General features: G+C 35.8%; 1 protein-coding gene across 3 annotated transcripts in view; it reads right to left on the bottom strand.

The window, feature by feature from the left end:
- Window positions 1–2,067: 2,067 nt before the first annotated feature.
- The window catches only part of TFCP2 (transcription factor CP2), a 47,179-nt gene continuing 37,314 nt past the window's right edge, over window positions 2,068–11,932 (bottom strand). Inside the window, exons 7-15 of one of the 3 annotated variants that reach the window (XM_006202979.4) lie at window positions 11,357–11,467; window positions 10,727–10,815; window positions 9,054–9,102; window positions 8,587–8,680; window positions 7,613–7,703; window positions 6,205–6,329; window positions 5,626–5,768; window positions 3,964–4,015; window positions 2,068–3,531 (exon numbers count right to left, since the gene is read on the bottom strand). In XM_006202979.4, the coding sequence (XP_006203041.1) occupies window positions 3,494–3,531; window positions 3,964–4,015; window positions 5,626–5,768; window positions 6,205–6,329; window positions 7,613–7,703; window positions 8,587–8,680; window positions 9,054–9,102; window positions 10,727–10,815; window positions 11,357–11,467 (792 nt within the window). In that variant the 3' untranslated portion in view covers window positions 2,068–3,493. The remainder of the gene's footprint in view (window positions 3,532–3,963; window positions 4,016–5,625; window positions 5,769–6,204; window positions 6,330–7,612; window positions 7,704–8,586; window positions 8,681–9,053; window positions 9,103–10,726; window positions 10,816–11,356; window positions 11,468–11,932) is intronic. The other 2 variants (XM_006202980.4, XM_015238117.3) reach the window with 2 other exon arrangements.

The following is an 11,932-nucleotide window of genomic DNA, read 5'->3' as shown; positions in this document are numbered from 1 at the left end:
TTGAAGCTTCGGTCAGTCCTTCACAGTAGTCTGAAGACAGCTCAAATCTCTGCAGCAACCCTGTACAAAAGACTTTCTCTGAAAACTTGGGGATACAAAGGGTTTTCAGAACACTCTTCATTAGGCATAAATTAGAAATGGCTCGTCTCATTATGCCAAGCCTTCTTCACTTGCCAAGCTTCCCCATGCTCCTCCAACTCAGTGGTGAGGTCATGCTCTATCTCTCACAACATACCCAGTGCTTGACTGTACCTGACTTCCAGGAACCAGAACGTTTGCCCCCTCAAGAGGACCTCACTTTCTCAGGTCTTTCAGACTCTAGCTGTCCTGTATTGTTGTACTGAAATCTTCAGACAGTAAGACCATCTTCATTTCCCATCCCTTTTATCTATCTATCTATCTATCTATCTATCTATCTATCTATCTATCTATTTAATAGAGGTACTGGGGATTGAACCCAGGACCTCGTGCATGCTAAGCATGTGCTCTACCACTGAGCTATACCCCTACCTACTCCCATCCCTTTAAATGGCTTTTTAAACAAATCATTTCTGTGGGCAAACATTCTTATTGGAGCGCAATACTGGACAATCTTATTACTTAATAGCCACATTTTATGTAGTAATTTGTATTCAGTCCTTAAGAGTTCTGCGATGACCTCCCCCCTTTTACTTCCTGATCACTCCATTTTAACTATCAAGTCTATAAACAGATTCTTCTTGATGGAACCTATTATACCTCAAGGGAATAGTACAGACAATGCTAAGTCAAATAAGATGCTACTCCCCCCTCTCAGGAGGGCCTAAAATCTAACCATTTTCCTTCTCATATACCCTCACTCGAATGGAAACATTAAACCATCTCCTTTATTTTAAATATCAACTGTCACATTGTTAAAAAGGTAAAATCCAGTAAATTTTACTTTTAGGAATATATCTTAGAGATACACGCAAAAAAACTTATGAGGATGCATGTTCAAATGGACTTAACCTAAACGGGATCCATAGGGAATGGTCATTTTTTCAAAAGAATGTCAAACTATAAATCCTAACATAGAAAGGTATTCAAGACATGTTAAACACAGAAAGCAAACTGCAGAGCACGAGTGCTACATGAACCAAGTGGGTATTTGTGTCGGGGGTGGGGGGTGAGGAGAAAAGAGAAACTTTTTTGTAACGACTACCACTAAAGAGCGGGCCTAGGTGACAAGTAGAAAAAGTTGTACCATCCTTTGTTTGAATTTATCACGTTGTATATTACTTTCATAATGGAAAAGCTAGTTTAAATTTTTAATTGACAGCATCAATAGTGAAGAGATGCAATTTTTTAAAGTAAGTTGAATAATTACAATGTCCTATCACCACACCAATTCTTACCAATTACATAGCATCGGCACTATAAAATATTTTTTGGAGCTGAAGAAAGCCTAAGAGATCTTCTGGTTAATTTAAGGACCTGGGGGGAGCCTATATAGCTCAGTGGTGGAGTGCATGCTTAGCATGCAAAAGATCCTAGATTTAATCCTCAGTACCCCTATCAAATAAATAAATAAACCTAATTACCACCCCCCTAAAAAAGGATCTATGATTACAAACTTATATATGTATTCATTTCTATATAAATTTGAAAACTACTCTAATAAAACCCCTAACACCAAGTAAAAATTAGTAAGTGTAAATTTATAGTAAATATATTAATAGAATTCTGTGTATCATTTACAGTAAACAAGAGTCACAGATTCAGATTTAGAAGGGACCTTAAAAGTTCAACCCTCTCAGCCTAACATTCAGAAAGAAATGGAATAAATAACGAATAAAAATAAAAATAGCAGCCTGCTGAGGAGAGCGCTGACGTCCCTGAAGCTGAGAACCAGTCCTAGAAACAATTAAAAATCAGAAAAAATACCATTAGAAATGTCCCCCGCAATGGAAATATCTGGTAATCATTCACTAAAAAAGCATTTTGGCCTAGTATTTCAAGTTGTCCAGGTCATTTTCAAATAAGTCATTTGACTTAATTTTCCAGTTTCAAAATTTTCAGTTTGTTTCAAACCAGAAGAAATCAGACCACGTTGCAGGTTGATTTTAATGAACGAAAATCTCTGTATAAAAACATTTAAACTTTATCAAATGCTTTAAAAACACACACACACACAGATCTGAATTCAGTACAGAATCTTTTGAACATTATCTTTCTTCACCTCAACATAATGTTTAAAGGGGTTTCTGGATAAAGCTTCATGGGTGAAAAAAGACCTGTAGTCTTACACATGCGCACACACAAGCGCACACAATCACAATCAGGAAGAACTAAAGAATATGGTAAGAATGCGAATGGGATCGGAATGAATTTCTTGTAAAGCCTATACAAAAGAACCCTACATGAGTGAAAGAACTTCCTATGCCAAAAGAAGAGGCAGAGAGGGCAAAGAGAAAGCAGGGGTTAGTCTAACTCGTTAATAAATAGTTTGAGAAGGTCATTCAAGAACAGTGAGTTTGGGGAGTTACTAGGGAGATAATCCCTAGTCTTCACCACCTCAAATTCTGTGAATCTGATAACTGATGATGCTTTAAAAGCATCTGTGTTTTAATTTTTTAAGTCTTGATTTATTCATCATTATTTAGGTGTGGCTTATCCCTTTGGTGTTGATTCCTCGGTTCCAGCCACAGTAAGAAACCATGGAAAGCACAGGGCACTGCAAGGGTGGCAGTCACGGATGGCAGTTAACAAGAGCCAGATTGCCTGGGTGTGCATTTCAGTGTCATAGCCGCTAGCTGCCTGTTACCCAGCAAGCTCCTTAGCCACTCTGTGGCTCCTTTTCCTCATCTTCAATTAGGGATCATTATTACCAACTTCATATAGGTTTATTAAGAGAATTTAAACAAGATAATCCATGTAAATAATTTATCACACTGCCTGGCACAAGTAAATGTGCAACAAATATTAGCTAAAATTACTATTAGTCATAGAACTTCGGGGAATCAAAAGAAGAATTCTGTCCTATCTCTCTGTTCTTTGATGAGGTTTTCAGAGGCCAATTGTGGCAAAAAGCCAGTGTGTTTGATGCAAAAAAAGATTGAGCATCTAGTCTTATGAATAGAGATGTTCACTTTTATGTCAGAAAAAATTTACATGGCTCCAGACCACAAAACTTAACACCTTTCCATTACACATCACACAATTCTCATCACCATTATGCCCTACATTCACCCTAAATGATGTGGCGTTTCTATTGATATTCAACAACAAAAGGGTCCAGAAATGTTAATTAAGAATAGTTGCAGAAATGCATGTTGGGCAGTAATCTGTTTGTGCCACAGATCTTGGGCCAGCAAGGATGGCTGGGATTCTGCCTCCATGGCCAGGACTCCCCCACACAGTCAGACAGGTCAGGTCCTGCAGCCCTTCAAATCTCCATTTGCCACCCCTTTCAAGAGGGGAGGTTTCAATAGGTGAAGGACGCAGCAGCCACTGAGGAGGAAATGGCCCACACCTACTTCAGTATGATATGATAGCTATCATTGGTTTCTGCTGTAAAAAAAAAAAAAAAAAAAAAAGAGAGAGAGAAGAATCTTTAGTCAACTATAAAACACAGGAGAAAAATATGTAGGTAAGGTTTTTATAGAGAAAGAAAAAACAGCAGGACAAGGAGCAGTATAATTATTAATTATCACAGACAACCTGTAATAAATATAAAATAAATTATAAAACCAACATGCCTCAATTTCCTCATTTGTCCGCAGAAGGTGGAAGAGAATGGCACAGAGTTATCAGTTACACTTTGTCTACTCTGGTAATGGCAAGAAGCCAATTCATACAATGATGTCACTCTCTAATAATGTCACTTTCTTTACCTCAAATACGGCGGTTAATACTTTCCCTTTCTTCTCAAAGAAGTAAAATACTATTTAAAAAAGCTCTTACACTCTGTCAAGAAAAGCGTTTGTCTTACTATTTTATTACCTTTCATTGTGTCCAGAATAAAACAAGCTTCTTCCTGAAAGTTCTGTATCATCTGAAAAAAGCAAGAAATTCTGATTATTAAAAACTTCAGTTTGTAGTATTTATTTTGCCTATGTGGCTTTTTATTATGTCAGATTTAAGTGAAAAATAATCCTTCATTTTGTTTTCTCTCCTGTTTAGTTTTTAAAAGTTTTACAAGCTAAGCATTCTGAAACAGCGATCTTAAAACTGGAGTATGCGTTTTCCTGGGCTAACCCCAAGACTTTCCAAGGAGCACACAGATACAGATAGGCCCATATGGGAGGAATTCAACTTCCATTATTTGTTCTTTCCTAAAATTGCCCAAGAACCTCTTTGGTTTTCCTTTTCCACTTTCCCTTCTCAAACTCCCTTTTCCCAATTTATTAAATAAAGGTAAGAGTTTCACCCTCCTGGAGTCCTATGAAGATGCTCTGCCCTGGGATATAAAAGCCTACTGCAGAAGTGTAATTGCAAATGTGAACTCCAATGACTGGGTAATAAAGTCTTGTGGAGTCACATGGTTTCCAATTCTTCTTCACCAGAATTGAAGAGTGACCTAATCACAAACTGTCAAATGACAGATGATTCAAAATAATTTTCCCATAACATCACTAATGTAATTTTTGGCACATAACTCAGAATTTAAAAAAAAAAATCCAGCCATGCTGTTCTAGTGAAACTCCATCCATTCCTGTCTATCCATTTATGTGAATCAGATTCCAAAGCACTCATATCTAAGGGTAAAAAACAGGATGGAATTGATGCTGAACTCCACCTATTCTTGCAATCAATAAGCAGTATTTATCTAAAGATGAATTAATTGTGTATGTGAGAGAGGGGAGGGAATTGAGTAAGCCCATTTATCTCATTAACGCACTTTTAATAAATTTTCCTTAATGGTTAACAACTACTTATCCAAACATATAATACATTTATGTTGTTTTAATCAACTATATAATTGTGGTGATAATTCTATTCAGCAGAAATAATTTTTCAATTTTTATTGAAACAAATTTTTTAGTGAAACAAATTTTTGTTCCAAAGAAATACAAGAGGATATTTAATTAAAGATATTCAATTCATTCTCCAGCACCTCCTCTAAAAATAAATAAATAAACCTAATTACTTCCCCACAACCATAAATAAAATAAAAAATAAATTTAAAAAAATTTTAAAAGATATTCAAACATAAAAATAGGTTACAGTAAGATGAAATTCTATGGGGGAAGTGAATGAAAATATGAGTTTAAGGAAACAAAGAAATGATATAAAAATTCTGTTAAAAAGTATATTCATGTATTTTTTTAACAGATGGCAGTGGTATTAAACTACTTTTATATTTAGGTTACGTGAAATACAGATAGAATAGTGAAGTAATTATGTCATTTAAAAATGTCATATAATATGCTAAGAAATGACATTTTTTGCAACTATTTAAACTTAAAACAAAAATTTTAAGTCAACGTAAAAATGTGCAAGGGGATACACATTAAAAAAAATTATTTTAGAAGGTAAGCAAGCAAAAAGGTTTAAAAAACCTCTTGTCTTAGAAAACACTTTGCCCCAGTAGAACTGTTCTTGCTCGTCATATGCCCAGACAAATCACTGTCCCCTGGCGACTCAGCTGTACTGAAAATCTACCTCATCACTGATGAGCACATGGATTCCTGTTGGCCCCTGCTTGTAGATCTGGCTGATCTGGCAAGGGGAAATGCTGAAAAGCTGTGCAATTTTTTCAGTCAGTTCAACAGCTGTCAGTTCTTCTAGGTAGATGGCATGGTACACTGCAAAAGGGAGAGAGAAACGGCAGTCAGTACAAAGCTTCTCTGCTCTTAAAGGTAATGTGACCACAAGGAATGCCCATTTTTCTGAAAGACACAAGAGGCAAACTGCCTGAATTCAAATCTCCACTCAGCCACTTACTAGCTGTGTGCTCTGGGGCAAGTTACTTAACATCCCTAAGCCTCATTTTCCTCATCTAAATGTTGGAGAGAACAATAAAAACTACTGCAAAGAGGACACACCAGTTGTAAAAATTAAAACATGTAGAAGTGCTGAGAAGGGTGCCTGGCGTGTATTAGGAGCTCAGTTCACATCAGCGACTACCATTACTGCTAGCAAGGGCTGAATCTGCTATTTGAGAAATTCCCATCACACATGCTCGTAAGTCATCTCTTCATCTTCCTTCACATCTGTCCTGGCCTGTTCAGAACGACCTACCGAAGAAAGTACCGTTTGAGTCTCCATCCTCATGCTTCTGCTGCTGCTGCTGTTGCTGCTGCTGCTGCTCCCTGAGCTGCAAGGACTCCTGACAAACATAAATGGTTAGCCTTGGGCGCACCATCCTAAGGAGGGAAAAAAAGCTGTTAGCCAAATGTGCAGCTCATTTGCTGTTTTATTAACTCGTGTGTGTGTGTGTGCTGTTTTATTAGCTCGTGTGTGTGTGTGTGTGTGTAACTGAATTCCTTCCAACACAAGGCATCATATAAACCTCTGAATCTTTGGCTTTCCTTGAAAAAGTCAGATCTGGTGATCCAAGGCCCTCATTCTTACAAAAAACCAATCAGCTGTTCTACTTGTGTGGTACCTGCATCCTTCAGTGTATTCCAGACTTGACTGTCATTTACATGTGGCCTCTGTAGTCATTTGAGTTGGTGACCCTTGATGTAAAGGTTAGAAATATTCAAAATATGTGAGTCACTGTTCTATAGGTCAGGTTCAAGATGAACCTTTTGCTTAAAAGCATCAATACAGTAAACCAGAAAACCTCCCTCATCACCTTGTCCTAAGTAGCTTTAGCCTTCCTTCTGTTCTTCTTAGATAATCATATTCAGTTACCTCTTAATCTGATCATCTTATTCCTCCCTATTTCTAAATGCTCTGTAGATAATACGTTTAAAAATGAAAGATCCATTTTTTTCTCCTAGTCATCAATTCTTGAATTTCATCTCTTTCCTTAAAAATTTCCAACTTGATTCAATATCTCTTATAATATATACACAAACACAAATAATTTACAATCTGTTTCATTATTTAGTCACTGATTTGGTTTTATGGCATTAACCGGTATGTTTTTTCCATTAATATTACTACTACTTATTTTGAATTGTAAGTCCCAAACAGGGACTAGAAATGACTCTGTATTACATGTAATATCTGTAAGCAGACACTTAAGCAATTCCTACCCAAACTTAAGAATGATCTCTTCTCTAGTAAAACTGACTTCAGGACTTTGCACCAACTGTTTCTTCTGCATAGAACGCTCTTCCCTCACAATACTCCAAAGCTTCCATCCTTCTTATAACTCAAGTTTAAATATCCGCTCCTCTTTCCTGGCCATATTCCGTGTACTCTATAGGCCATAACCTTGTTTTTGTTTGTTTTCCTTCAAAATATTTATCACTATTCAAAATACTTATTATTTATATCTTTATTTCTCTCCCCATCAGAAAGCAAAACTCCATGATAATGGTTATAGGAAAGGATATTTTTCATCTTTATTTGGTACATAGCTGGTTTTCAAAAAGAATGTTCTGACAAGATGTGTTTAGCTATACAAAGAGTATTATTCCTGAATCCAAATCCATTTGAAATCCAACCTCATTGATATTTAACACTAATTACATACCGGCCTTTTAATGCATTAAAAAGTCTGATTCCATCTGCAGGGCCACAGATTTGGATCACATCATCTCTAGTTAGTTTCAATAAATCTGCCCCTGGAATAAATATAAGAAAATGGGTGATAAAGGCAAAGGTTCTCTTTGTTAATGACTTCTAAAATGGACTCTTTTACAAGGACAGCTCTTTACTAGTATGCTATAGTCCATAATCTTTTGAACAGTATATAAGGTTCTCCGTGATCTAGCCCCTGCATCCTCTCCCACCTCAATTCCCACCCAATTAACTTATCCACTTCACCCTATGCTTTCACCACACTGGTCATGTCTAATGAGCAAGTGGTTCCTCCTGCCTGAAATACCCTTCCATTGTCTGACCAACAGACTCCTCCTCATCCCTCAAGATTCACTTCGTGCATCACACGTTCCCTAACTCCAGACCCTTCCACCCAAAACACTTCACTTTGTATACACTTATCTACTGTATCACAACTATTTGTTTACCTTTTTTCACAGTTTTATTTTGATTTGCATTTTCTTTGACATTAGATGATGACTGACCAGGAAGTATCCCTTATTCATTTGTATATAACTACCATACCCAGTGCACAGAAGGTGCTAAATAAAACTGGAATGAGCAAAGAAAATACAATATAGTGGTATCAAGGGGAAATTTTCAGACTACTGGCAAATGTTCCTTGATAAAATACTGTATGGAATATATATATATATTTAAAGTATTGTATAGAATAAATATTTTAAAAGTAAAATGAGTTTAAACTAAGAGGTCTTTCTTTTTGAGTATTTAACAGCACAGTTGCAGCTGGTGAGAAAGTCTTAAGAGTTCTATGAAATTCATTTAATCATAAAAATGCACTAAGATCTCCCCCCACCCCCACAAAACAACACAGGAATACCAGGAGTCCCCAGAATGTAAAGGAAATCTCATGCTGGGGAAAACAAAAGGACAAGCAAATTTAACCTGAGAAGTTTGTAAAAAGCCTTGTGAAAGTGGAAAAACGGTTTCGATGCAACCACTGCTGAGCCTCCTGAGGTGTGGTTGTTGGCAAGAGGTTCTGAAAGAGAAAACATTTTTGGGGGTAACTAAATAAATTCAACTTTTAAAAGGTAAACATTACATCATTAGGTAACACATAGCCAAAGACACCCCTGCTCAGACAGGCCGAGTTTGCTTGGAAGCTGTTTATACATCAGTCTTCTTTCTCTAACCATGCAAGATGTCCATGGAATTCCATCCTTATCTTCCCCACTAGACTGTAAGTTCCTTAAAGACAGCATAGTCTCTGGTTCATAGTCAAAATTTAATAAATGTTTGCTTAGTGAATGAATGAATAATACTCCCTAAAAGCTGGGCATTTCTACTGAATTATATAGTTACCAGAGTATTATTAGACATTACATATAACTGACATTTAATTCTAGACTTACATCTGTTACTGGAGGTGGTGGCTCTGGCTGGTGGTTTGGCGAACCATTTCTAAAGAAACATTTAAAATGAAAGGATGAGTTTGTGACACATACCAGGGTTCATCATTCCATTTTTCATTGCCATAAGAAATCTTAAGCTAGAGATTTAAAGGAATCTGTGCTAGCCCATAATATTGTCTCAATACATATATTGTCTGTTAATTTAGCATAAAGACTTTTTATTTGGGGGGGGACAGTAGAAACTATGTCATTTGCAACATTTTTTATTATTGAAGAAATGGAAAAAAATATCAAAATTCCAGTAAATTGGAACTGATCAGATAAATTATGGCATAAAGAATACTTAACATAAGTTTATTAGAATATAAACAAAAAATATCAGAATATAAAAGTAATCCATATATTACAACTATATTAAATACATAAATATACAAAAACATACAGAAAAAATTAGAGTAAAATGTATAGTGTGCAATGTGATCATGTATTGTATAATAAAAACAATAATTATTTTTAAAACAGCATCAAAAATTATTGCTAATTTGTGATCCAAGGGCTATCTCCACACTTGATTTTTCCCTTTACTTCCTTTTGCTGTAATAGATTCTCCCTCTTCCCTAATGTTTACTTCTTTTATGGGAGAAAACTTTGAACCTAATAATGAACTACATGACAAAGAGCAGAGAAAATTTTACAACTTTTAGATCCTAATTAATATTTTTAATTGCCTATAAGTAAACTGTACAATCCATATGGGTATTGATAGATTTTTTTTCTTTTAAAAATTATCTTTTTCTTTCTTTGGCCTTAGCTGCAAAATTCAAATTCAGTAATCAAATTTAGTAATTACATTATCTCAGGGCCCTAGTTATCTATTCCTTCTACAATTTCTACCTATTTTATATTCTTAATTGTTCCATTTTGAATATTTAAGTTAACTTAATTAAATATTTTCCGAAGTAGGATAAACAAAGAGCCTAAATAAATTCAAAAACAAACATTACAACTGAACAGTATACTCAAACATTTCATAACCCAACTATTTCAAATTTCATTATGGCCTACGTGGAATACGTATTAAATGCTAGGACTATAAGACAACTTTTTTTTTTTTAAACTGGAGTGGGTGTCTGTACCAACTTTCAATGATCTCTGACAGTAAAAGACAGTAAGGCAAGATTAAATGCATCTCACAGATAATTCCAAAACTTCATTTTAGCTCTCATCTTCACCTTCTTCCCCCAATTATCAAAGATTCATAATAATTAGGTGTGAGGATCATTCTTAATAAGTAACCAAACAGATTTTAGTGTTTGCACAACTGTGTTTCAATTCCCAATGACTACTCCCTGGTAAAAGTATGATCAGGAAGTGAAATAACCACAAGGTAAGCGGTAAGAGGAAGAAGTGAAAAGCCCAGAAGATCAGTCCCTGAATCACTGAAAACTGACCATAAATGGTATTTTCTAATAAGAGGGAAAAAGAAGAGAAAGGCGACATAAAACGCTTTCAGTCTCTTTTGAAGATAATCCAGACCTCAGTTAATACATAAGTCCATCAAAGGCTGACCAAATCCAAGTATTTATTGGTTTGGAAAGATTTCTTTTATGGAAAGATAATGAAAGAATACATATTTAGGACAAACACAAGCCAATTTCATTTCTCAGACTTACCCTTCCCCAAGAGAAAAACTGCTATGAGAACTGTTAAAGCCAGGTGATGGGGAATTATTGACATATGTGATCTCAGGCCATGGAGAACACTAAAAACAAAGGACAGCTTAGACACTGCAAAGAACACTTGACTCTAGAGTTCCACCACAAAACACTGTTACTCAAATAGCAAGTAAATCTTGGTTTCTCAGAGGCCCTCACAACAAGACGGCAAGTAAGTTCTGATCAGGCTGGAAGCGATGTTTCTTTTTTTTTTTTTAATTGAAATATAATTGACATTAACACTGTGTAAGTTTTAGATATACAACATAAGGGTTTGATATATGTACACAGTTGACCCTTAAACAACTCAGGTGGTAGGGGCACCAACCATGCTCCCCCAGCATAGTCAAAAGTCCAGGTACAATCTGACAGTCAGCCCTCTGTATCTGCATCCTTGGGTTCAACCAACTGCAAATTGTGTAGTAATATACGACATATTTAGTGGGAAAAAAAAAATCTCTGTATAAGTGGACACATGCAGTTCAAGCCTGTGCTGTTCAAGTCAACTGTATATTGCAAAATGATTGGCTTTTTCTTTAAAGAGTAAGAAGGACTGACTGAAATTGTCACCAAAAGAAATCCTTTTACCTCTGTGAGTATTGTTGTCTCATAGGAAGGTTGATATTTCTCCTTCTCATGAGGTGTTCGTTTCTCCATTTTCTCCCTATCTGTTTTTTGCTTTCTGTCTGCGCCTTTGGGCTGAAATGAGAAATACTTTGTTTTCAACTCAAGTCCTCACCCTTCAACCCAGCAATATTACTTCTACAAACTCAACAGTCACAGGTAAAACAAAAAGCTATGTATAATGAGGCAAATACAAGATGTATCATTGTATCTAAGTTTGAAAATAGGAAACTTAAATGTTTGGGAGGGAGATAATTAGATTGATTGATTGACCGACTGATTGATTTACTTACTTATTTAATGGAGGTACCTGGGATTGAACCCAGGGCCTCATGCATGCTAAGCACACACTCTACCACTGAGCTATGCCCTTCCCCTCAGGAAATTTAAATGTTTGATGGAGTAGAAAAAGAATAAGAGATCTACAGCTCCAGACATGGAAAAATCTCCAAAGCACATAGTTAATTGAAAAAAGCAAGCCCCAAAACAATTCAAGCAATACAATCCCATTTATGCTTCAAAGAAAAGAAAACATGTGTA

This window comes from Vicugna pacos, chromosome 12, assembly GCF_048564905.1.
Source record: "Vicugna pacos chromosome 12, VicPac4, whole genome shotgun sequence".
NCBI lineage: Eukaryota > Metazoa > Chordata > Mammalia > Artiodactyla > Camelidae > Vicugna > Vicugna pacos.
Note: the sequence above shows the minus strand (reverse complement) of the source record. Positions and strands in the feature narration are given on the sequence as shown.